The sequence below is a fragment of the Rana temporaria genome, chromosome 13, assembly GCF_905171775.1.
Source record: "Rana temporaria chromosome 13, aRanTem1.1, whole genome shotgun sequence".
Classification (NCBI taxonomy): domain Eukaryota; kingdom Metazoa; phylum Chordata; class Amphibia; order Anura; family Ranidae; genus Rana; species Rana temporaria.
This window is the reverse complement of record NC_053501.1, coordinates 121,899,887-121,927,391: the sequence shown is the minus strand read 5'-3', so window position 1 is coordinate 121,927,391 and position 27,505 is coordinate 121,899,887. Positions and strand designations below refer to the sequence as shown.

General features: G+C 49.8%; 1 protein-coding gene across 3 annotated transcripts in view; it reads left to right on the top strand.

Moving 5' to 3' along the window:
- The window catches only part of LOC120921221 (putative L-aspartate dehydrogenase), a 38,882-nt gene extending 19,783 nt beyond the window's left edge, over positions 1 to 19,099 (top strand). For all 3 annotated transcript variants that reach the window (XM_040333956.1, XM_040333958.1, XM_040333957.1), the window contains 2 exons: positions 2,887 to 3,044; positions 18,957 to 19,099. In XM_040333956.1, the coding sequence (XP_040189890.1) occupies positions 2,887 to 3,044; positions 18,957 to 18,994 (196 nt within the window). In that variant the 3' untranslated portion in view covers positions 18,995 to 19,099. The remainder of the gene's footprint in view (positions 1 to 2,886; positions 3,045 to 18,956) is intronic.
- The last annotated feature ends 8,406 nt before the right edge of the window (positions 19,100 to 27,505 follow it).

The window sequence follows — 27,505 nt, the reverse complement described above, 5'->3', positions numbered from 1 at the left end:
GGGGGGATCCTTCATTATTAGTCCAGAGAAATCTCCCCCAGCAGTCTCTGCCCCTCCCGCTGTCAGAATACAATGTCCCGGTGGGGGGATCCTCCATTATTAGTCCAGAGAAATCTCCCCCAGCAGTTTCTGCCCCTCCCGCTGTCAGAATACAATGTCCCGGTGGGGGGATCCTCCATTATTAGTCCAGAGAAATCTCCCCCAGCAGTCTCTGCCCCTCCCGCTGTCAGAATACAATGTCCCGGTGGGGGGATCCTTCATTATTAGTCCAGAGAAATCTCCCCCAGCAGTTTCTGCCCCTCCCGCTGTCAGAATACAATGTCCCGGTGGGGGGATCCTCCATTATTAGTCCAGAGAAATCTCCCCCAGCAGTCTCTGCCCCTCCCGCTGTCAGAATACAATGTCCAGGTGGGGGGATCCTCCATTATTAGTCCAGAGAAATCTCCCCCAGCAGTCTCTGCCCCTCCCGCTGTCAGAATACAATGTCCCGGTGGGGGGATCCTCCATTATTAGTCCAGAGAAATCTCCCCCAGCAGTCTCTGCCCCTCCCGCTGTCAGAATACAATGTCCAGGTGGGGGGATCCTCCATTATTAGTCCAGAGAAATCTCCCCCAGCAGTCTCTGCCCCTCCCGCTGTCAGAATACAATGTCCCGGTGGGGGGATCCTCCATTATTAGTCCAGAGAAATCTCCCCCAGCAGTCTCTGCCCCTCCCGCTGTCAGAATACAATGTCCCGGTGGGGGGATCCTCCATTATTAGTCCAGAGAAATCTCCCCCAGCAGTCTCTGCCCCTCCCGCTGTCAGAATACAATGTCCCGGTGGGGGGATCCTCCATTATTAGTCCAGAGAAATCTCCCCCAGCAGTCTCTGCCCCTCCCGCTGTCAGAATACAATGTCCAGGTGGGGGGATCCTCCATTATTAGTCCAGAGAAATCTCCCCCAGCAGTCTCTGCCCCTCCCGCTGTCAGAATACAATGTCCCGGTGGGGGGATCCTCCATTATTAGTCCAGAGAAATCTCCCCCAGCAGTCTCTGCCCCTCCCGCTGTCAGAATACAATGTCCCGGTGGGGGGATCCTTCATTATTAGTCCAGAGAAATCTCCCCCAGCAGTCTCTGCCCCTCCCGCTGTCAGAATACAATGTCCCGGTGGGGGGATCCTTCATTATTAGTCCAGAGAAATCTCCCCCAGCAGTCTCTGCCCCTCCCGCTGTCAGAATACAATGTCCCGGTGGGGGGATCCTCCATTATTAGTCCAGAGAAATCTCCCCCAGCAGTCTCTGCCCCTCCCGCTGTCGGAATACAATGTCCCGGTGGGGGGATCCTCCATTATTAGTCCAGAGAAATCTCCCCCAGCAGTCTCTGCCCCTCCCGCTGTCAGAATACAATGTCCCGGTGGGGGGATCCTCCATTATTAGTCCAGAGAAATCTCCCCCAGCAGTCTCTGCCCCTCCCGCTGTCAGAATACAATGTCCCGGTGGGGGGATCCTCCATTATTAGTCCAGAGAAATCTCCCCCAGCAGTCTCTGCCCCTCCCGCTGTCAGAATACAATGTCCCGGTGGGGGGATCCTTCATTATTAGTCCAGAGAAATCTCCCCCAGCAGTCTCTGCCCCTCCCGCTGTCAGAATACAATGTCCCGGTGGGGGGATCCTCCATTATTAGTCCAGAGAAATCTCCCCCAGCAGTCTCTGCCCCTCCCGCTGTCAGAATACAATGTCCCGGTGGGGGGATCCTTCATTATTAGTCCAGAGAAATCTCCCCCAGCAGTCTCTGCCCCTCCCGCTGTCAGAATACAATGTCCCGGTGGGGGGATCCTTCATTATTAGTCCAGAGAAATCTCCCCCAGCAGTCTCTGCCCCTCCCGCTGTCAGAATACAATGTCCCGGTGGGGGGATCCTCCATTATTAGTCCAGAGAAATCTCCCCCAGCAGTCTCTGCCCCTCCCGCTGTCGGAATACAATGTCCCGGTGGGGGGATCCTCCATTATTAGTCCAGAGAAATCTCCCCCAGCAGTCTCTGCCCCTCCCGCTGTCAGAATACAATGTCCCGGTGGGGGGATCCTCCATTATTAGTCCAGAGAAATCTCCCCCAGCAGTCTCTGCCCCTCCCGCTGTCGGAATACAATGTCCCGGTGGGGGGATCCTCCATTATTAGTCCAGAGAAATCTCCCCCAGCAGTCTCTGCCCCTCCCGCTGTCGGAATACAATGTCCCGGTGGGGGGATCCTCCATTAGTAGTCCAGAGAACTTTCCCCCCAGCAGTCTCTGTCCCAGGGGGGTACAGGAATTACACCTGTAAGGGGCCCGATGGTCCCCAGGCCCCCCCCTTATTATCTCACATCAGGAGAGAAGAGATTATACTTGTTTTTTTTTGTTCCCTCCCCCCTTGGTACTCTGCTCCAGGGGGGCCCTGCCTAAAGCTGTGTAAGGGGCCCCAAAATTTGTGATGGCTGCCCTGCCCCCGCTATCAGAATACAATGTCGGGGGGGGGGAATCATTTGTGTGGATGGAGGAATCTGCCCATTGGATGTATGAAGGGAAATGGCCAGACCCCCTTTCCCCCTTTATTAACCATAATGCTATGGGGGCTTTACTTTAAACTGTGACAATGGGGGTGATTTACTAAAATCTGGGTCAGCTCTGCATGGCAGCCAATCCGCTTCCAGCTTTTATTGTCAAAGCTTCACTGAAGAAGCTGAAGTGAGAAGCTGATTGGCTGTGCCAGATTCTGCACTCTGTAGTTTTAGTAAATCCCCCCCCCCCCCCGAGTTTCCCATACGCTTATCCATCACCCACCATTTTCCATCATCTTTCATTTTGTGGAGAAGTTGGGTCCTAATCTAGCAGAGTCATTGGATAACTCAGGTGATTGTATCTGATTGGTTGCAGGATCCCTGACTGGCACTTTGTGGACATAGAAGTGACGGGGACAAGAAACAAGGAAACTGGTCAAGTTTTCAGCGTTACCACAAAGAGATGTAACCCAGCAGGAGTGGGCCAAGTCACCGGCAGCGCCACCTTCCTGTCATTCTGGAGCAGCCTCCTGGGTGAGCATTTGTCTGTGCAATGGTGACCAGTGGTGGGGGAACTATTGTTGCTAGGAGTGGGTCTTATCTTGCTGGAGGGGTCAGTTGTTGCTGGGAGAGATCTACTGTTGAGGAAGGGCTCTATTGTTGCTGAGGAGGTCTATTGATGCTGGTGAGGGAGATCTGTTGTTGCTCCTGGGAGCCTATTGTTGCTACGGGGGAAATTGTGTTGCGGTTGGTCCATTGTTGTTAGGGGGATCTATTGTTGCTGGTGGGGGGGGGCTATTAGAACTGGCTGCAGAGAATCTATTTTACTACTTTTGTTGTTATTACCAAATTCCTTATGTGACGGTATCGGTATGATATCCCCGTCAAGCATTCCCTCCTCTCCATACAAGAACATCACAGGATCATCCACACATGAGTCAAGACTGAATGCTGGAACCAAGACTGATTTATTGGCAGCTTGCTGCTGGTTATAAATACAGTTTTACAAGCTAAATCCTTAATCAAGGAACAATGGGAGCTCCACCCCCTTTTCACCCACTCTGGAGTTTCTCATACAGAATATAGCCAGACAATTCGGAGCTGACCTGAGACACATTTTCTTTAAATAATGACATCAGGGAAGTTAATTACAAGGTGTACAGAACACATTAGCTGGGCAGCCTGGCACCGCATAATGAAGCAATCAGAATACATAACATGAGTCACCTCTAATCACAGTAACAGGATTAACATCCCTTTGAAATAAGGAGCTAGCTGCAGACGGGTCATTATCATGTCAATAGCTTGTAACACATGAATCCATTTTACCTCTAACCCACAATTTAACCAAGCAGGGAGAATTACACTGACATATCCTTCACAATGGCCCCCCTTTTTCTCCCTGCTACGGCAAACCCGGTTGGACCTTCCCTGGTCCAGTAGGGTTGACGGGTTCAGAGCTTTTAGTCCGAGGTTAACTCCGTTTGGCGTGACTGACCTCCATTGGTAACTGCTTCCGACTCAGGTATGCCACCGGGTCGTCAGATCACACGCCGGTCAGTCCCCAAGTCTTTGTGCGATCTGCAGAGTCACCAGAAGTCAGTGTGAAGACGGCGAATGGGTCTGTGCGCCGCCGTCTAGGTGTCCCGCTATGGGAGGGGCAGGTTATGGCTCTGAAGTGACAATCACAGGAGATTCATAAAAAGGAAAAGTTATATTTGTTGAAATGCTGTAGCACTGGTGCTCAGAGTCCGGGGGGGGGGGGAATCAGAGCCCCATAAGGTCAGCCACCCCCTGCTCCCTCCGCAGCCGCCGGTTCTCCTCTTGGAGCTTCTCCAGCTCCATCTCCAGTTCATGGAGCCTGGGGGGGTCAGCCTGCTGTGACCTCAGGTGGTTGTTCTCCTCCTCCATGCGGCTTATGCACTCCTCCAGCTCCATGTATTCACAGATCAGCTCCTGCTTGCTCATGTCCTGCAGGCTTTCCACATGGTCCTTCATCATCAGGAACTGGGTGGTGGTGTAAGGGGCCACCGGTGGGCCCTTGGCGAACATCTCGGCCCGCATCTGGGGCGCCCGCTGCGATTCCATCTCCTCCAGTCGCTTTTTCTCCTCCCAGGTCAGCTTGTTATACGGCTTCCAGGACCTCTTCTTCTTGGAGGGTAGCTGGCGGTGCCTCTTTCTGCCCAGCTCCCTCCAGGGCCCCTCCGGCTCATGGCTGTCGCCCATGACCAGCTGACAATGGTGTTCCCTGTTGTCCGTAATAACAGATTGTACCATGAGGGCTTCCTAAGGGGTGCCCAATGGTTCTTCCTGACCCAGCTCCTGGGGATCCCAAGCCGAGTCTACACAATGGGCTGCTGCTGGTGGGCGGTACCCAGGTTGAGACCAATTTGACCTGGTGTTGTCATTCATGGGGCAATTCTGCTTGAAGTGACCCAACTGTTTGCACCGGAAGCAGCGTTGTTTGTTGTCCTCCTGGCGTGGATAGCGAGGGCTAGATGTCATCGGTCTGTTAGGCGGTTGGTATCTACCGGCTGGTGGGTGTGAGGGCGCCGTTGGTCGTGGAGGTTGTACCCGTGGTGTGACCTGGTTTGTCTTGCGAGTATCCGCATATTCATCCGCCAACTTCGCGGCCTCTGGTAGAGTCATGGGCCTGCGATCTCTCACCCAATCTTTGACGTCCGTCTGGATGTGATTGTAAAATTGCTCCAGGAGCATTAGTTGCAAAATGTCCTCTGCGGTGGTGGCCTGGCTGCTGTTAACCCAGTTAGAGGCCGACAGGGACAACTGGCATGCCCATTCCGCGTAAGAGTCTTTCGTGGTTTTGCGTGAGTCCCTGAACTTCTGTCGGTGGGACTCTGGGGTTACTGCATAACGAGCCAGGAGCACTTCTTTAACCCGGGCGTAGCTATGGATATCCTGATCTGGCACGGTCCGGAAAGCATCAGAAGCTTTGCCTGACAGTTTGCCTGACAATATTGCAACCCACTCTCTTCTAGCTATTCGGTGCAGGTTACATTGTCGCTCAAAATCCGCCAGGTAGTTATCAATTTCACAGTCCTTTTCATCAAAAGCTTTAAAAGCGCTAAACGGAATCTTCCTTGCGTCTGCTGTGCTGTACTCACTGTTTGGAGAATGTGCGGCTGCTTGTTGGACTGCTGCCAGTTTTAACTGTAGCTCTGCGTCTCTTATTTGTTTATCCTTCTGTAGCTCTGCGTCTCTTTTTTTTTTTTTTTTTTTTTTTTTTTTTTTTTCTTTCCACTTCAGACTCTACCTCATAGAGTGCTTCTTTAATGCTCATGATCTGCGTGCCAGCCCATTGCATCTCTAATTTGGTTTTGCATCATCAGTGTCGCTTTTCTACATGTGTTTTCTTTTTTTTTTTTTTTTTTTTTTTTTTTTTTTTTTTTTTTTTTGTATATATAAGTGTAAATATATACGGGTATGTTTCCACTATCTGCTTGACATAAGAGAATAAGGAAAACCTCGCAAAGTATATCCTTCTCGATTTTTACCCCCCCTTCCCCCCCCCCCCCCCCCCTCCCCCCCCCCCCCTCCCCCCCGTCTCACCCAAGACGTGCTCAAAATCCTCTAATTCTTTCTGATTTCTTCTAGAAAATCTTTTAGGCTTCTTCCCTTAACTTTTCTGCGTAACTCCATGATCTCTTAAAGGTCCTCCAGTTATCCCATTTTATACTTTGTAGTATGTTATTTCCCTCTAAGCTTTCTTTCAGTTCTTCCATTTTGTATGTTTCTTCGACCGCATCGATCCATTCCCAGGTTTGGGGGCACTCTGTATCCTGCCATCTCCTTGGGATTAATCTCTTGGCGGCGTTTAAGAGATGCGGTGTAAGTGTTTCCCTATACCTTTTTATGCCTTCTTCTCCCCCATGGAATAGGACCACCCATGGGTCTATCTTTATCTTTTTCATTGTAATCTCTTCCACACAACCCAGTATGTTTTCCCAGTACTTTTTTATCTTTGGGCACTCCCACCAAAGGTGAGCCATATTTCCTGGTGATCCACACCCCCTCCAGCATTCCCCTGTCTGCTCTTCATCAAATTTTTTTAATTTGTCTGGTGTCATGTACCACCCCGCGATGCATTTAAAACTCATTTCAGCCGTGCGGCTATCTACCGCGGAGGAGTGTGTCAGAGTCAACATTCTCTCTATTGTAGCCTTATCTCTCTGTGAGCCTAATTCCCTTTCCCACTTTTCAATGAAAGGAGGTATACTCCGCTCTCCTATTTTCAGTAGGATCTTGTATACTGTAGAGATGGTTCCTTTAGTTCTTTCTGTCGTACAGATTTTTTCCAATTCCGACAACTGATCCTCTGACCTTAATGGATGTGGGAGATCTTGGATGAAATGGTTCAGCTGCTGATACCTCCATTCATTGATTTCCATTAAATTTTTATTGAATTTTAACTCCTGCAGTGTTTTAATGTGATCCCCATTCATTATATCCCTTAGTTGTGCCGTGTCTTTTTTGATCCAGTGCCCCCCTATTTGTGTCTTACCCGGTGCAAAGTAATCGTTATCTTTCAGTGCTAAAAGGGGTGAATTATATTCCTTCACCGTTTTTTTATAGACTATATCCCATATTTTGAGTGCATTTTTTGTTATCTCATGTGCATTAATATCTAGTGTCCTAAATTGGGGAGGGTTCCATATAATCTTATCCAACCTTACCTGTGTTATTTCGTTTTCTAAGCTTACCCACCTCTTTTCTGTGTTGACTCTGGCCCACTCCACCACTCTTGTTAACATAACCGCCTCGTAGTATCTCCTAACATCCGGAACAGCGAGCCCTCCCTTCCTTTTTGGTTGTCTTAATGTCTGGAGTGAAATCCTATGTTTCCTATTTTTCCATATATAATTCATAATTAATTTATTGAGGGCTGACAGCAGCGTTCTTGGTAGAGCTATAGGGATCATCTGAAATTTGTATAGGATCTTGGGCATGATAACCATTTTACAGTAATTAATTCGTCCTATCCACGATATTGCTCTGTTTTCCACCCTTTTTGTTTCTTTCTTAACTTCATTTAACAATGGGATAAAGTTTATCGCATAAGTTTTTTTAATTGATTTAGCTAGTAGAATCCCCAGATACTTCAGTTTCCTTACCCAAGCAAAGCGATAGTTCTCTTTCAAGAGTTTTTCTTCTGTCTTTCTTATGTTTATACTCATGATCTCTGTTTTGGTGATATTTAATTTAAAGTTTGAGAATTCTCCGTATTCATTACATAAATTTAATAGGTTAGGGATTGATGTTTTGGGTTCAGTTAGATAGAAGAGGACATCGTCCGCGAAGGCAGTGAGCTTATGTTCCTCCGCTCCTATTTTAGTCCCTTTTATTTTTTGGCAGTTTCGGACCTTTGCTAGAAATGGTTCCATTGAAATCACGAACAGTAGTGGTGACAAGGGACACCCCTGCCTCGTTCCATTTCTCATTTGGAATGCTTGCGAAAGGCTACCGTTTATTTTTATTTTGGCCCTAGGGGACTGATATAGGGTATCCACCCAGTTCCTCATCCCCTGGCCAAACCCCATGTCCTTTAGGGTAGCTAGCATAAATCCCCAGTCTACCCTGTCGAACGCTTTCTCTGCGTCTATCGACAGGAGTAGACCTGGGGATCTCATTTCTCTCAGTCTCCGGATTATCAAAAGTGTTCTTACTCCATTGTCTCTCCCCTCTCGCCCTTGAACAAAACCCGTCTGATCTGGGTGTACCAGTTTAGTCATAACCTCCCTGACTCTCCCGGCCAGTACCCTTGCAAACAATTTTATGTCCGTATTAAGCAAGGATATCGGTCGGTAGCCCGAGCAGCTCTCGATGTCCTTGCCTTCTTTTGGGATCACAGTGATCGTTGCCTCGGAGGCCTCCTTACTTAGTTTGTATTTTTTCCCCAGGCCATTGAAGTACTGGCATATCCTTGGTAGTAATATCTCCTTATATTTTTTGTAATACATTATTGTAAAGCCATCTGGGCCTGGGCTTTTGCCTGAGGCTGAGCTTGTCAATGCTCTTTTAATTTCGTTTTCCGTGAATGGTCTATCTATCTGTTCGGCCTCTAATTGACTTATTTTTGGAAGTTTTGCCTCTTTTAAAAAAGTTTCAATCTTTTTTTCTTTCTCTCCTTTCTGCCAGTTCTTTTGTTTTACTGAGTATAGTTTTTCGTAATATAGTCTAAATGTTTCGGCGATTTCTTTTGTTGTATGTAATACCTCCCCTTTATCATTTTTAATTTTGTCAATATAGTTCCTTGATTTTTTTTTTTTTTACCATCCGAGCCAGATGTTTGCTCGTTTTATTTCCCCATCTGTATCTCTCCCTTGCTATTAAATTGAATTCTTTTCTTGTTTCTTGATCTATGAGATCTTTAAGTTCATTTCGTTTATTGACCAGGCACAGGTATAGGTCTTGTTGCTTTCCATCTTTCTTATGCTTCTGCTCTAAGTTAAAGATCTCATCTATTAGTTTTACTTTTTTGCTAATCGCTTCCTTTTTTCTCCTTGCTCCTTCCGAAATCAAAATCCCTCTAATCACTGCCTTGTGGGCATCCCATAGGGTTGCTGCTGAGATTTCTTCTGTCTCATTTATCTTAAAATATTCTTCAAGTTCTTTTTTAACCTTAGTTATGCTTTTCTCTTCCATCAGCAGATCTTCATTTAATCTCCAATTTTGGTAGGGCCTATGATTGCATGCTATGTTTATTGATATACTAATGGGCGCGTGGTCAGAGATCGTCAAGGGTTCTATTCTCGTCTCGACCACATCCTCTAGCATTCTATGGTCAACCAAGATGTGGTCGATTCGGGAATAGCTGCCATGTACCTGGGAAAAAAAGGTGTAGTCTCGCTGGTTTGGATTGAAGATCCTCCATGTGTCTACTAACTGACTTCTATGTAGACTTTCTTTAACTTTTCTTAATTGTGTGCCCTGCGTTTCTAATGTTATATGCGACTTATCGACTTTCGGATCCATGCCAAAATTTAGGTCTCCTCCTACTATTATCTTTCCCCTACTGAAATCCTTTAGTTTCTCCAATATTCCCAAAAAGTATTTCAACGGGGAAGTGTTAGGCGCATAAACGTTTGCGAGGGTATACTCTTCCTCCTCTAACTTCCCCCTCAAGAAGAGGAATCTCCCATCCGGATCTGTTAGTCTATCTGTTGGTACGAATCTGGTTCCTTTAGCTAGCCCGATTGCTACTCCTCTAGCCCTCTTGGATATGGTATCTCCATAGAACCAGATGGGGAAGTCAGGTGAGTATATTCTTACATTAGATCCCAATGTAAGATGGGTTTCTTGTAGGAAAGCAATATCTGTCTTATAGTATTTTAACTCCTTTAACACTTTATGTCTCTTGGAAGGGTTATTTAAACCTTTTACATTGTATGAAAGGCATTTTATTACTGGCATCTTCGTGGGTTATGATATCTCCTTCCAATGTCCCAAGAACTGAGTCTACAATTTTCTTTTCTGTTAGTTACACTTTCTTCTAGTTGTCTGGGTGAAACGGGGTCCTCCCCCCAACCCCCCCCCAACTCTCCCCCCTCCTTCCCGTCCCCTCCCCCCCAACCCACCCAACCTTCCCCCTTCCCTCCCTCCCCCCTCCATCCCCCCCAATCTGGTCTATTAAAGACCTCTGAACCATCTTCCATATCATGGTTCAGATCATTCCAGGTGGGGTCTGGGACCACCTCCCCCCCCCCGGTTTTTCAGCCGGACAGGGGGGGGGGGGACCCAGCCCGAATTCAGAGGAGAGACACCAAAAAGAATCTCAGGCCTGGCCCAAGAGAAAAAACACAAAGCGGAAAAAAAAAAAAAAAAAAGAAGGAAAAAAGGGGTGCACCTAGAGGGAGGGCTGAGGATGAAAGGACGGGGGGGGGTTTCATTTTCTCCCCTCCTCCTCCTCCCATCTCCACCTCCCCTCCTACCCCCATCCTGGTAGGTTAGGGACCTGAATGTCCAATTTCCGGCAGAATTCATTTAGGTCTTCGGGGAATCTTAGTGTCGCAGATCTCCCCTCTTTTGTCCCAATTAGGCAGGCAGGAAAACCCCAGTTATACTTAATATTCAGGTCTGTCATTTGTTTTAAGAGTGGTTTTAACAACCATCTCCTTGCCAGGGTTTCGGGGGCCACGTCGGTGAAAATCTGTAGTTCCGTCCCTTCGAACTCTATCGGGGGTTGTCCCCTCAGCTTCTTCCAAATTGCTTCTTTGTCTTCATAGAGTCCGAACCTTATTATGACATCTCTTGTTCGCTCGGTGGTCGCTCTTTTCGAATTTCCCACTCGGTGTACCCTTTCGATCCTAATTGGATTGTCTATTGTTCTTTCCAGTAGTGGATTAAATATCATCTGTGTTATTGTCCTGAGGTCCTCGCCCCTCTTCTCCGGTATGAACCTTATCCTTAAGTTTTGTCTCCGACTTCTGTTTTCCTGGTCCTCCAGTTTGTAGAGAATATGTCTCTGTTGCAGTTGGATCTGATCCATCTGGGTTTTTAGTGTATTTGATTCCTGCTCTTGTTTTTCTATTTGTTCCTCTACTGTTTCTAATCTGGAGAGCATGTGACCAAAGTCGGTCCTTAAGTTCTGTATTTCACTTTTTATCACATTTTCCAATCTCAAGAGCATCTCCGCCATTTCTCCCTTTGAGGGGGATCGAGAGTCTGTACTACGTTCATCCATCCTGCTGCTTTCTAATACGTTTCCAGTGGGCCCCTCCTCTCTTAGTTCTATAGATGTTTCTCTGGAATTATCACTTTGGGGTTTCTTATTTTCAGCCTTTTTTGCTTTATTCCCTTGTTGTTGCTTTATTGCTCCCTGGGTTCCAGGGACACGCGGACTTTCCCCTCTAGTTACAAATGGTCTTATTGAGCTTGTTGCTGTTGTGTTACTTGGAGTAGTTGGGGGTCCCCTTTTTGTTGATCTACTCGTCATTCTGCTCATATTAGTCTCCCTCTTTCTGATTCTCTTCCCCAGCTTGACCTCTTGTTTCCCCGATTGATAAAGAAATCAATATATAGAGGGAGCTAACCGATAACAAGTACTATACTGGGTTGGGCCAGAGGTTTTCTTTGAAGGGATTAACTATTTTTGTTTTATTTTCTCCCCCTCTGCTCCCTTTTTGGCTCCTACCCGACTAATATTATTTCGGCTGTTCTGTTAATTTAAACGTTTATAAGTATACCAATATATCCAGTATTTGTGTGCACGGAGGGCAAGAATAAGGTAGAGAGGATAAGAGGGTCTCCCTATACTCCTCTATCTAAGGAGGTGTCAGGGGAAAACGGGATCTGAGCTTCCGATTTACCCCGGGTTCTATCTCCTCTTAATCTTCTATTCCCTACTCTTTTCAGTCCAGGGGAGTCATATAGATAGTCGGTTCTTCTGGTCGTCTGAGTGTTGAGGCCCTGAATAAAAAAAAATGCTCTCGGGGTGCGCGTAGCTTTGACCCCTTTTCGGAGCCCAGGGGTACCAGAGAACTTCCTAAGTATATGGTCTCCTCAATTCAGAGAAATAAATTCAATATTGATTCCAGTGTCCCCGCTTTGAATTGCACCGATCATATCGTACCTTTATGGGTAGATTTTAGCCCAGGGTCCCCTTTTTTTTTTTCTTTTTTCCTTTTTTTTTTTTTAGAAGATACCCAAAAGGACCAAGGTTCCGAAACCCGGGGCGCCTAGGAGCTCCCCGAGGGCAAGGGAGCATATAGGTTCCCCCCCGTCAAAGAAAAGAAAACCAAGCCAAATAAATAAATAATTAATAAAACACAAGTGGCCGGGCTCCAAACAGACCATGCAGATAAAGTTTTTAGATACCGAGTATATATGTCGGCTTTTACCTATTTTAGGCTTTTCATATCCAGCTTAAATAGTCTCCTCCAATCCAGTAGTATAGGAAAGTGCTACAGCAATCAGTCAATCATAGAGCCACATCATATCCACCTCTTTATACAAGTTCACAGCTGGTTATCTCTGGGTTCCCGTTAGCTTCCCTTATTCCCTTACTGATCTTTTATTCACATGTGATCAGGATATATTAAAACGTTCATAACCATGTAATGCAGTTCTGATGCAGTTCTAATTTAACTTCTCACTGTAGGAATACCTCTCTCTTCACCATAGATCTGCATTAAGTTGCTGTTTTTTAAACGTTGATTTGTCTTCTACAAGTTAATCATTTAGCAGCAAATGTACCTCTGGGTCTGGATCAGCTGAGAGGAGGAGTGCGGATGGAGTCCCTCTGGGTTCAGCGTGCACGCTGTCTCGACATGCTCACCTCAGTGTATGCTAAGGTCCCGGCTGAAGCCACTGCAGTCGGCGGGTCCCGTCCTCCCGCTACTTACCCCGCATCCTGTGTCCGTTTCCCAGTACCACAAGCGGCCCCAGAACTTCGCCGTCCACCGCTCTCCACACCGCCAGCACCGAGCGGGTCTGCAGGGTCAATGCATCCGATGGGCAGCGCGTGCAACGGCAGCCTAAGGGAGCCTCTCTCTCCCTCTCTCTCTCAGACCCGGGCCGTCCTTCCTCCTAGCGGTCCCATCGCTCTTCGCTCCCCCACCTGTGAACGCCTCGCGTCATCACGTCCTCACGTGGACGCGCATGAGCTCTGCGTCTCTTATTTGTTTAGCCTCCTGTAGTTCTGCGTCTCTTATTTGTTTAGCCTTCTGTAGTTCTGCGTCTCTTATGTGTTTATCCTCCTTCGCTAACAGGTCCATCACTTTCAGCACCACATCCGGTGTTGGGTTCGGGCCGAACCACGCTAGCTTCTCTCTCATTAGCTTGTTGGCTGGTGATTCCTCCTCCTGAATCACTGGTGTCTCCATCTCTTGTACTGCTGGCGTTGCTGCAATCACGTTCTCCTGGTCTAGCTCCATTAATTCTGCTATGATGACCCGCTTGGTTTTGTTGCTAGCAATCCTTCCACGAACTTCCAGTAGTTCTTTTAAGCAGGGTGTAGCAGCCTTCCATTCACTGTTCCCAGTGTCTGCTTGGAGTCCTGGTGTAAGGGAGAGTAGAAGGGAAGATCCCGCTGCTTCCAACCAATTGTGACGGTATCGGTATGATATCCCCGTCAAGCATTCCCTCCTCTCCATACAAGAACATCACAGGATCATCCACACATGAGTCAAGACTGAATGCTGGAACCAAGACTGATTTATTGGCAGCTTGCTGCTGGTTATAAATACAGTTTTACAAGCTAAATCCTTAATCAAGGAACAATGGGAGCTCCACCCCCTTTTCACCCACTCTGGAGTTTCTCATACAGAATATAGCCAGACAATTCGAAGCCGACCTGAGACACATTTTCTTTAAATAATGACATCAGGGAAGTTAATTACAAGGTGTACAGAACACATTAGCTGGGCAGCCTGGCACCGCATAATGAAGCAATCAGAATACATAACATGAGTCACCTCTAATCACAGTAACAGGATTAACATCCCTTTGAAATAAGGAGCTAGCTGCAGACGGGTCATTAACATGTCAATAGCTTGTAACACATGAATCCATTTTACCTCTAACCCACAATTTAACCAAGCAGGGAGATTTACACTGACATATCCTTCACACCTTACAAATTACATAGCACCACAAACCGATACGTGGTTCTGTATTCTCTAAAAGGTACAGGGAGGTGGGTAGGCGTGGAACCAAGGAGTGATGCACAAAGGTGGGTAATGAATGGAACCAAGGAATGGTGCTCGGAGATAGGTAGGGGCGGAACCAGGGAGTTGTGCTTGGCGATAGGTAGGTAGGGAAGGTGGGTAGGGGTGGAACCAAGGAATGGTTTAAAGGTGGGTAATGAATGGAACCAAGGAATGGTGCTCGGAGATAGGTAGGGGTGGAAACAAGGAGTGGTGCTTGGAAGTAAGGTGGGTAGGGATGGAAACAAGGAATGGTGCTCGGAGGTGGGTAGGGATGGAACCAGGGAGTTGTGCTTGGAGGTAGGTAGGGGTTTAAACAAGGAGTGGTGCTTGGAGGGAAGGTGTGGAACCAAGGAATGGTTTAAAGGTGGGTAATGGATGGAACAAGAAGTGGTGCTCGGAGGTGGGTAGGGATGGGACCCGGGAGTTGTGCTCGGAGGTAGGTAGGGGTGGAAACAAGGAGTGGTGCTTGGAAGTAAGGTGGGTAGGGATGGAAACAAGGAATGGTGCTCGGAGGTGGGTAATGGATGGAACCAAGGAATGGTGCTCGGAGGTGGGTAGGCATGGAACCAGGGAGTTGTGCTCGGAGGTAGGTAGGGGTGGAAACAAGGAGTGGTGCTTGGAGGGAAGGTGTGGAACCAAGGAATGGTTTAAAGGTGGGTAATGGATGGAACCAAGAAGTGGTGCTTGGAGGTGGGTAGGGATGGGACCAGGGAGTTGTGCTCGGAGGTAGGTAGGGGTGGAAACAAGGAGTGGTGCTTGGAAGTAAGGTGGGTAGGGATGGAAACAAGGAATGGTGCTCAGAGGTGGGTAATGGATGGAACCAAGGAATGGTGCTCGGAGGTGGGTAGGGATGGAACCAGGGAGTTGTGCTCGGAGGTAGGTAGGGGTGGAAACAAGAAGTGGTGCTTGGAGGGAAGGTGGGTAATGAATGGAACCAAGGAAAGGTGCTCGGAGGTAGGTGTAACGACACCCCGAGTATGAGAGGGTTAAAGTCGTTTAGGATATTCCATTCCCGAACACAAGGAAGCTACCAGACACTCCAACCAGCCGAATAAGACCCAATACGAATAATTCTCCCCCAAATACGAAACAAAGCTCTGTGTTGAGGTTTAAACAGGAATCACAATCTTTATATAGGCTCTTATATACACCAAAAGAGGAGGGTCCTACATTTTGCTCATTTTACTCTAGCAATACACAGAGACATAAATTAACATGAGCTAATTAACTAATCCCTTTAGGCAGCCAAGATGACTCATATGCATGACCTTTGAGTTTCCTAGCCTGGCTGTCTCCTCTCCCTAACTACAATATACATTAACACAGAACTCCTTCACACAATTACAGGGTCAATTAGCACAAGCCACAATGAAAGATCCTTAGAAGTTATCCTAGACTAATTTACATTATAACAGACAGGCAGGTGGCTGGAGGTGATGACATTAGCATTGCCTTACAGTATATGTCCCAACAGTATGAATGAGTCACTCTTTCTAATATGACAAATATCCTGAGAGATATTGGGGATAAATATTACTGTCCCATTTTAAGTAATCAAAGACATTTCTTAATGTTCATTATGTTCTTGCTCACCCTGTGCCCCTAATAGACACAGGGTGAGTTAGACATAAGAGGTGCATGGGGAGCTGAAGCAAGGGTATCTCATACTTTATAAGGGATTCTGGGTTCCACGGGCCCTCCCGTTACAGTAGGGATGGAGTCAAAGAATGCTGCTCAGAGGTGGGTAAGGGGTGGAACCAAGGAATTGTGCTCGGAGGTGGGTATGGGATGGAACCAAGGAATGGTGCTCAGAGGTGGGTAAGGGGTGGAACCAAGGAATGGTGCTCAGAGGTGGGTAAGGGGTGGAACCAAGGAATGGTGCTCAGAGGTGGGTAAGGGGTGGAACCAAGGAATGGTGCTCAAAGGTAGGTAGGGGGGGAACCAAGGAATGGTGCTAAGAGGTGGGTAGGGGGTGGGACCAAGGAATGGTGCTTGGAGGTGGTGGAACCAAGGAAAGGTGCTCGGAGGTAGGTAGGGATGGAACCAAGGAACGGTGCTCAGAGGTGGGTAGGGGGTGGAACCAAGGAATGGTGCACCAAGGGGGGTAATAGATGGAAGCAAGGAATGGTGCTCGCTAGGAGGTGGTGGAACCAAGGAATGGTGCTCGGAGGTGGGTAGGGGGTGGAACCAAGTAATGGTGCTTGGAGGTAGGTAGGGATAGAACCAAGGAATGGTGCTCGGAGGTAGGTAGGGGGTGCAACCAGGGAGTTGTGCTCGAAGGTAGGTAGGGGTGAAACCACGGAGTGGTGCTCGGAGGTGGGTAGGGATGGAACCAAGTGTAGCACTACCCCCGGAGGAGCTGCTGTTTTTTTTTGGGTGGCACATTTACCTTGTGGCTCTTCCGAATTCCTAGGGGTGAATGGTGCATATAGCAATAGTAAAAGGAAGTGTCTCTTCTGTGCTCTTTATTACCCAGCCAGGTAAAAACAAATAAACTTGTGGTGAGGAAAGTAGAGTTGAAGAAAGGAGAATCGCAAATTCAGGCGTAGCAATAGGGAAACAGTCCTGCTCCTAAGTGTAACACTTCTCTGCGCCACTCCTGCTTGAGTGGAAACAGCGTACCCGGACAGGCCCCCCTCACTGACCTGGCAGCCTGAGTATCACCCGGACCCCTCAGGACAAAGTCTCTGCCACAGACCCTCCTGGATGGACGTCAGGGAGACACCTCTGCCACAGGCCCTCTCTGATTGCAGTTACGGAGGCAATCCTCCTTGGGTGAATTACGCCTGGATCTCCTTCTTAACGTCGCCCAGGTACCGACTGACAGGTGATCAATCCTTCAGTGTCCGGCTACCTTGATCCCCGGTGGTTTGTCTAAATCCTTTTGGACCACCAGCCTCTCATTGGCACTTGTCAGACGAACTCCCCACCAAACAGCTATACCGCTTGGGATCCTCAGAGGTGGGAACCCAATCGATCACTGGCTCCCCGTCGCTGTTCCAATGTTCCGGACCAAAATGGTCCCGGAACCAGGAACACCGCGTGGCACGCACGCCCTGGCCGGTAGGCTATAACGCTGGGGCGCCGTGATGTGGTCACCCTTAAGGTGGGTGCCTCACGGTGCTCAGGTGGGTAGGGGTTGGGACCAAGGAATGGTACACAGAGGGGGGTTATAGATGGAACCAAGGAATGGTGTTCGCTAGGAGGTGGGTGGGGATGGAACCAAAGAATGGTGCTCGGAGGTGGGTAGGGGGTGGAACCTAAGGAATGGTGCTCGGAGGTAGGTTGGGTTGGAACCAAGGAAAGGTGCTCGGAGGAGGGTGGGCGGTGAAACCAGGTAGTTGTGCTCGGAGATAGGAAGGGGTGAAACCAAGGAGTGGTGCTCGGAGGCGGGTGGTGGTGGAATTAAGGAATGGTCCTTCTATGGTCACCGTCTTCCCTGGGATTCCCGTGACATCACTGGCCATATATGGACATATCATTCTATGGTCACTGTCTTCCCCGGGATTCCCATGACATCACTGGCCATATATGGACATAACATTCTATGGTCACCATCTTCCCCAGGACTCCCGTGACATCACTGGCCATATATGGACATGACATTCTATGGTCACCATCTTCCCCGGGAATCCCATGACATCACTGGCCATATATGGACATGACATTCTATGGTCACCGTCTTCCCTGGGATTCCCGTGACATCACTGGCCATATATGGACATGACATTCTATGGTCACCGACTTCCCTGGGATTCCCATGACATCACTGGCCATATATTCCAACGAGGTGGCCCTTTATATTTATTTTAGTTTTTTCGGGTCCCTCGGCACTGTGATTGAAGATGGATCGACATTGTGGGACACTTTTTTTTTTCTTTTTTTAATAAAGGAATTGTCAAAAACTTTTTGTAGTTTTTACTTTTTCACACTTTTTTGGTGAATGGGTAGGGGTAAGGGTTATGGGGACAAGGCCCTTGTCCCTATCAACATGGGGACAAGGTGCTTTGGGGGGTAAGCAGCCTAGTATTGTTCAGAGGGGGACACACTCACTCCCCCCCCCTATTCTGGCCTGCCAAGCTTCTTGCTCAGATAAGGGTCTGGTATGGATTTTGGGGGGGACCGCATGCTGTTTTTTTTTGTGGAGTTCCCCTTAAAATCTATACCAGACCCATAGAGCCTAATATGGACTGGGGGGACCCACACCGTTTTTTCTTCCTTTCCTTCTGTCATAGGGTTCCCCTTAACCACTTCAATACACTATATTATAAACTGTACATTGCCTGCACTCCACTAGCCAACCTGCCTCTAGCTAACGTTCTCTCAATCATTACACTATATATGGCCGCCATGTAAGCAGCCTTATATAGTGTGGGGTGTGGACTTACTGTAGCCCCTGAGCCATGATTGGCTAAAGGCACCCTGCCTTTGGCCAATAATGGCTCTCACAGCAGCGCATGCTGTGATTGGTCAAAGCATGCAGGTCAGGTGCATGCTTTGGCCAATCATCAGACATCAATACACTGTGACCTCACAGTGCATTATGGGGCATTCCATGGTGCGCAAATTTGCAGCGAACGCCCCATAATGTTCAGATTTCGGCAAATGGGCGAAACATCCGACGTTCGACTCGAACCTGCGGAACCATCCCGAAATGTGATGTAAATTATTTGTCACCAAAAGCACAGAAATATGTAAGAAGTCGGTATTGGAAACTGTATAAAAAAGAACTTTCCATGTGGGAATGGACAGTAAGAAATGGATCTTCTCTCTTCCGCAGGATGTACCGGTCATGGAGGACGAGTCTATCTCTGCTGACAATGGACCTCATTTTCCAGCACTGCTGCAAAAAGGAACCTGTTACCAAAAAGCACAAATCTGTCCGATGGCGATAAAGTATCACAATAAATGGCACCGAACCTGCATATGGCCACCCCTGGCCTCTCTGTCATGTATGAGAAGGTTGTAGCGCTCACCCCCCAAGGAGCCGCTGGTTATATTTGGGATGGACTGTTACCGCTGTGAGCGTCTAGGGTAGATGATGAGAGCAAATGGAATGTACACACAGCCGGTGTCTTTTCTTGTGCTTTTATTTCACCCAACACAGCAAACAATAAAACTTGAGGTAGAGAGTGAAGGAGAAGGAAAAGCAGATCCAGGCGTAACGGATCGGGAAACAATCCGGTTTCCGACAACACTTTGCTTTCGTCGCCCCTCCAGCCGGAGTGGGTATAGTGTACCTGGACAGGCCCCTCACACCGACCTGGCAGCTGGAGGGGGTATAGTGTCCCTGGACAGGCCCCTCACACCGACCTGGCAGCCGGAGGGGGTATAGTGTACCTGGACAGGCCCCTCACACCGACCTGGCAGCCGGAGGGGGTATAGTGTACCTGGACAGGCCCCTCACACCGACCTGGCAGCCGGAGGGGGTATAGTGTACCTGGACAGGCCCCTCACACCCACCTGGCAGCCGGAGGGGGTATAGTGTACCTGGACAGGCCCCTCACACCGACCTGGCAGCCGGAGGGGGTATAGTGTACCTGGACAGGCCCCTCACACCGACCTGGCAGCCGGAGGGGGTATAGTGTACCTGGACAGGCCCCTCACACCCACCTGGCAGCCGGAGGGGGTATAGTGTACCTGGACAGGCCCCTCACACCGACCTGGCACCGGAGTGGGTATAGTGTACCTGGACAGGCCCCTCACACCGACCTGGCACCGGAGTGGGTATAGTGTACCTGGACAGGCCCCTCACACCCACCTGGCACCGGAGTGGGTATAGTGTACCTGGACAGGCCCCTCACACCGACCTGGCACCGGAGTGGGTATAGTGTACCTGGACAGGCCCCTCACACCGACCTGGCACCGGAGTGGGTATAGTGTACCTGGACAGGTCTCTCACACCGACCTGGCACCGGAGGGGGTATAGTGTACCTGGACAGGCCCCTCACACCGACCTGGCACCGGAGTGGGTATAGTGTACCTGGACAGGCCCCTCACACCGACCTGGCAGCCGGAGTGGGTATAGTGTACCTGGACAGGCCCCTCACACCGACCTGGCAGCTGGAGGGGGTATAGTGTCCCTGGACAGGCCCCTCACACCGACCTGGCAGCCGGAGGGGGTGTAGTGTACCTGGACAGGCCCCTCACACCGACCTGGCAGCCGGAGTGGGTATAGTGTACCTGGACAGGCACCTCACACCGACCTGGCAGCCAGAGGGGGTATAGTGTACCCGGACAGGCCCCTCAAACCGACCTGGCAGCCGGAGTGGGTATAGTGTACCCGGACAGGCCTCTCACACCGACCTGGCAACCGGAGGGGGTATAGTGTACCTGGACAGGCCCCTCACACCGACCTGGCAGCCGGAGGGAGTATAGTGTACCTGGACAGGCCCCTCACACCGACCTGGCAGCCGGAGGGAGTATAGTGTACCCGGACAGGCCTCTCACACCGACCTGGCAGCCGGAGGGGGTATAGTGTACCCGGACAGGCCCCTCACACCGACCTGGCAGCCGGAGTGGGTATAGTGTACCTGGACAGGCCTCTTACACCGACCTGGCAGCCGGAGGGGGTATAGTGTACCTGGACAGGCCTCTTACACCGACCTGGCAGCCAGAGGGGGTATAGTGTACCCGGACAGGCCCCCCACACCGACCTGGCAGCCGGAGGGGGTGTAGTGTACCTGGACAGGCCTCTCACACCGACCTGGCAGCCGGAGGGGGTATAGTGTACCCGGACAGGCCCCTCACACCGACCTGGCAGCCGGAGGGGGTATAGTGTACCCGGACAGGCCCCTCACACTGACCTGGCAGCCGGAGTGGGTATAGTGTACCTGGACAGGCCCCTCACACCGACCTGGCAGCCGGAGTGGGTATAGTGTACCCGGACAGGCCCCTCACACCGACCTGGCAGCCGGAGGGGGTATAGTGTACCCGGACAGGCCCCTCACACCGACCTGGCAGCCGGAGTGGGTATAGTGTACCCGGACAGGCCTCTCACACCGACCTGGCAGCTGGAGGGGGTGTAGTGTACCCGGACAGGCCTCTCACACCGACCTGGCAGCCAGAGGGGGTGTAGTGTACCTGGACAGGCCCCTCACACCGACCTGGCAGCCGGAGTGGGTATAGTGTACCCGGACAGGCCCCTCACACCGACCTGGCAGCCGGAGTGGGTATAGTGTACCTGGACAGGCCCCTCACACTGACCTGGCAGCCGGAGGGGGTATAGTGTACCTGGACAGGCCTCTCACACCGACCTGGCAGCCGGAGGGGGTGTAGTGTACCTGGACAGGCCCCTCACACCGACCTGGCAGCCGGAGTGGGTATAGTGTACCCGGACAGGCCCCTCACACCGACCTGGCAGCCGGAGTGGGTATAGTGTACCTGGACAGGCCCCTCACACTGACCTGGCAGCCGGAGGGGGTATAGTGTACCTGGACAGGTCTCTCACACCGACCTGGCAGCCGGAGTGGGTATAGTGTACCTGGACAGCCCCCTCACACCGACCTGGCAGCCGGAGGGGGTATAGTGTACCTGGACAGGTCTCTCACACCGACCTGGCACCGGAGTGGGTATAGTGTACCCGGACAGGCCCCTCACACCGACCTGGCAGCCGGAGGGGGTATAGTGTACCCGGACAGGCCTCTCACACCGACCTGGCAGCCGGAGGGGGTATAGTGTACCTGGACAGGTCTCTCACACCGACCTGGCACCGGAGTGGGTAAAGTGCCCCTGGACAGGCCCCTCACACCGACCTGGCAGCCGGAGTGGGTATAGTGTACCTGGACAGGCCCCTCACACCGACCTGGCAGCCGGAGGGGGTATAGTGTACCTGGACAGGCCCCTCACACCGACCTGGCAGCCGGAGTGGGTATAGTGTACCCGGACAGGCCCCTCACACCGACCTGGCAGCCGGAGTGGGTATAGTGTACCTGGACAGGCCCCTCACACCGACCTGGCAGCCGGAGGGGGTATAGTGTACCCGGACAGGCCCCTCACACCGACCCGGCAGCCGGAGGGGGTATAGTGTACCTGGACAGGCCCCTCACACCGACCTGGCAGCCGGAGGGGGTATAGTGTACCCGGACAGGCCCCTCACACCGACCTGGCAGCCGGAGGGGGTATAGTGTACCTGGACAGGCCTCTCACACCGACCTGGCAGCCGGAGGGGGTATAGTGTACCCGGACAGGCCCCTCACACCGACCTGGCAGCCGGAGGGGGTATAGTGTACCTGGACAGGCCCCTCACACCGACCTGGCAACCGGAATATCACTCGGAACCTTGAGAGGAACAGGTCTCTGCAAATCCTGTAGACTTTACCTTACACATGAGCCGTGTGTGCGGAACTGTATCCAAGTATACCACGCCCACTGCCACCCCTCTGTCCAAGTATACCATGCCCACCGCCACCCCTTTGTCCAAGTATACCACGCCCACTGCCACCCCTCTGTCCAAGTATACCACGCCCACCTCCACCCCTCTGTCCAAGTATACCACGCCCACCGCCACCCCTATGTCCAAGTATACCATGTCCACCGCCACCCCTCTGTCCAAGTATACCACGTCCACCGCCCCCCTCTGTCCAAGTATACCACGCCCACCGCCACCCCTCTGTCCAAGTATACCACGCCCACCGCCACCCCTCTGTCCAAGTATACCACGTCCACAGCCACCCCTCTGTCCAAGTATACCACGCCCACCGCCCCCCTCTGTCCAAGTATACCACGCCCACCGCCACCCCTCTGTCCAAGTATACCACGCCCACCGCCCCCCTCTGTCCAAGTATACCACGCCCACCGCCACCCCTCTGTCCAAGTATACCACGCCCACCGCCCCCCTCTGTCCAAGTATTCCACGTCCACCGCCACCCCTCTGTCCAAGTATACCACGTCCACCGCCCCCCTCTGTCCAAGTATACCACGCCCACCGCCACCCCTCTGTCCAAGTATACCACGCCCACCGCCCCCCTCTGTCCAAGTATTCCACGCCCACCGCCACCCCTCTGTCCAAGTATACCACGCCCACCGCCCCCCTCTGTCCAGGGTTTTACTTACCTCTTCATAAAAATAAATCAGGTTTGTCTGACAACTTCTGACTTTCATAATTTCATGCTGTCTGTTGCTTAAAATGATTTTTTTCCAGCAAGAATTCCTCTATGTGTCTTTTATTAATCTCTCCAGTATCTTCCCAACTATAGAAGTTACAATATCAGGTCTATAGTTACTTGGTAAAGACTTTGTTCCCTTTCTAAATATGGGCACCACATTGGCCCTGCGCCAATCCAGCGGTACTATTCCCGTCATTAATGAGCCCCTAAGTATTACACACAGTGGCTTTGAAATGACAGAGCTCAATTCTTTTAGAATCGGTGGGTGGAGCCATCTGTGGTCCCGACGCTTCATCCACCTTTATTCTGTCTTTGTTCACCCACCAATCATGCGCTACGTCTCATCTGCCCAATCACCAATCCTCTACAGATCTATGGGGTCCGCTGTGAGCGCTGCTTGGGGTGAATAATCTACATGTCAGGAATGGTGGAGACGATCGCACATTGTAGGAAAGTTCCGTGTGAAGGGCAGGAAAATATCATTGATAATACGGACTGTATAGATTATTAACCCCTTCAATATCGGACACTCCCCCCGCCCCCCTCCTGCCCCGGCCAATTATCAGCTTTCATCGCTGTCACACTTTGAATGACAATTGCGCGGTCGTGTAACATTGTATCCAAACATTTTCTTCCCACAAATAAAGATTTATTTTACAAACAAAATGTATTAGAAAATCAGCGACCATGAAGAGGAATACAGATAGACGGAACGTGAAGAGGAGTACAGATGGACGGAACGTGAAGAGGAATACAGATGGACAGAACGTGAAGAGGAATACAGATAGACGGAACGTGAAGAGGAATACAGATGGACGGAACGTGAAGAGGAGTACAGATAGACGGAACGTGAAGAGGAATACAGATAGACGGAACGTGAAGAGGAATACAGATAGACGGAACGTGAAGAGGAATACAGATAGACGGAACGTGAAGAGGAATACAGATGGACGGAACGTGAAGAGGAATACAGATGGACGGAACGTGAAGAGGAATACAGATAGACAGAACGTGAAGAGGAATACAGATAGACGGAACGTGAAGAGGAATACAGATAGACGGAACGTGAAGAGGAATACAGATAGACGGAACGTGAAGAGGAATACAGATAGACGGAACGTGAAGAGGAATACAGATGGACGGAACGTGAAGAGGAATACAGATGGACGGAACGTGAAGAGGAATACAGATGGACGGAACGTGAAGAGGAATACAGATAGACGGAACGTGAAGAGGAATACAGATAGACGGAACGTGAAGAGGAATACAGATGGACGGAACGTGAAGAGGAATACAGATAGACGGAACGTGAAGAGGAATACAGATGGACGGAACGTGAAGAGGAATACAGATAGACGGAACGTGAAGAGGAATACAGATAGACGGAACGTGAAGAGGAATACAGATAGACGGAACGTGAAGAGGAATACAGATGGACGGAACGTGAAGAGGAATACAGATAGACGGAACGTGAAGAGGAATACAGATAGACGGAACGTGAAGAGGAATACAGATAGACGGAACGTGAAGAGGAATACAGACGGACGGAACGTGAAGAGGAATACAGATGGACAGAACGTGAAGAGGAATACAGATAGACGGAACGTGAAGAGGAATACAGATAGACGGAACGTGAAGAGGAATACAGATAGACGGAACGTGAAGAGGAATACAGATAGACGGAACGTGAAGAGGAATACAGATAGACGGAACGTGAAGAGGAATACAGATAGACGGAACGTGAAGAGGAATACAGATGGACAGAACGTGAAGAGGAATACAGACGGACGGAACGTGAAGAGGAATACAGATAGACGGAACGTGAAGAGGAATACAGATGGACGGAACGTGAAGAGGAATACAGATAGACGGAACGTGAAGAGGAATACAGATGGACGGAACGTGAAGAGGAATACAGATGGACGGAACGTGAAGAGGAATACAGATAGACGGAACGTGAAGAGGAATACAGATAGACGGAACGTGAAGAGGAATACAGATAGACAGAACGTGAAGAGGAATACAGATAGACGGAACGCGAAGAGGAATAGAGATGGACGGAACGTGAAGAGGAATACAGATAGACGGAACGTGAAGAGGAATATAGATAGACGGAACGCGAAGAGGAATACAGATGGACGGAACGTGAAGAGGAGTACAGATAGACAGAACGTGAAGAGGAGTACAGATAGACGGAACGTGAAGAGGAATACAGATAGACGGAACGTGAAGAGGAGTACAGATAGACGGAACGTGAAGAGGAATACAGATAGACGGAACGTGAAGAGGAATACAGATGGACGGAACGTGAAGAGGAATACAGATAGACGGAACGTGAAGAGGAATACAGATGGACGGAACGTGAAGAGGAGTAAAGATGGACGGAACGTGAAGAGGAATACAGATAGACGGAACGTGAAAAGGAATACAGATAGACGGAACGTGAAGAGGAATACAGATGGACGGAACGTGAAGAGGAATACAGATAGACGGAACGTGAAGAGGAATACAGATGGACAGAACGTGAAGAGGAATACAGATGGACAGAACGTGAAGAGGAATACAGATAGACGGAACGTGAAGAGGAATACAGATAGACGGAACGTGAAGAGGAATACAGATAGACGGAACGTGAAGAGGAATACAGACGGACGGAACGTGAAGAGGAATACAGATGGACGGAACATGAAGAGGAATACAGATGGACGGAACGTGAAGAGGAATACAGATGGACGGAACGTGAAAAGGAATACAGATGGACGGAACGTGAAGAGGAATACAGATAGACGGAACGTGAAGAGGAATACAGATGGACGGAACGTGAAGAGGAATACAGATGGACGGAACATGAAGAGGAATACAGATGGACAGAACGTGAAGAGGAATACAGACGGACGGAACGTGAAGAGGAATACAGATAGACGGAACGTGAAGAGGAATACAGACGGACGGAACGTGAAGAGGAATACAGATGGACAGAACGTGAAGAGGAATACAGATAGACGGAACGTGAAGAGGAATACAGATAGACGGAACGTGAAGAGGAATACAGATAGACGGAACGTGAAGAGGAATACAGATAGACGGAACGTGAAGAGGAATACAGACGGACGGAACGTGAAGAGGAATACAGATGGACAGAACGTGAAGAGGAATACAGATAGACGGAACGTGAAGAGGAGTACAGATAGACGGAACGTGAAGAGGAATACAGATAGACGGAACGTGAAGAGGAATACAGATAGACGGAACGTGAAGAGGAATACAGATAGACGGAACGTGAAGAGGAGTACAGATAGACGGAACGTGAAGAGGAATACAGATAGACGGAACGTGAAGAGGAATACAGATAGACGGAACGTGAAGAGGAATACAGATGGACGGAACGTGAAGAGGAATACAGACGGACGGAACGTGAAGAGGAATACAGATGGACGGAACGTGAAGAGGAATACAGATAGACGGAACGTGAAGAGGAATACAGATAGACGGAACGTGAAGAGGAATACAGATAGACGGAACGTGAAGAGGAATACAGATGGACGGAACGTGAAGAGGAATACAGATGGATGGAACGTGAAGAGGAATACAGATGGATGGAACGTGAAGAGGAATACAGATGGACGGAACGTGAAGAGGAATACAGATAGACGGAACGTGAAGAGGAATACAGATAGACGGAACGTGAAGAGGAATACAGATAGACGGAACGTGAAGAGGAATACAGATAGACGGAACGTGAAGAGGAGTAAAGATAGACGGAACGTGAAGAGGAATACAGATAGACGGAACGTGAAGAGGAATACAGATGGACAGAACGTGAAGAGGAATACAGATAGACGGAACGTGAAGAGGAATACAGATAGACGGAACGTGAAGAGGAATACAGATAGACGGAACGTGAAGAGGAATACAGATAGACGGAACGTGAAGAGGAATACAGATAGACGGAACGTGAAGAGGAATACAGATAGACGGAACGTGAAGAGGAATACAGATAGACGGAACGTGAAGAGGAATACAGATAGACGGAACGTGAAGAGGAATACAGATAGACGGAACGTGAAGAGGAATACAGATAGACGGAACGTGAAGAGGAATACAGATGGACGGAACGTGAAGAGGAATACAGATGGACGGAACGTGAAGAGGAATACAGATGGACGGAACGTGAAGAGGAATACAGATAGACGGAACGTGAAGAGGAATACAGATGGACGGA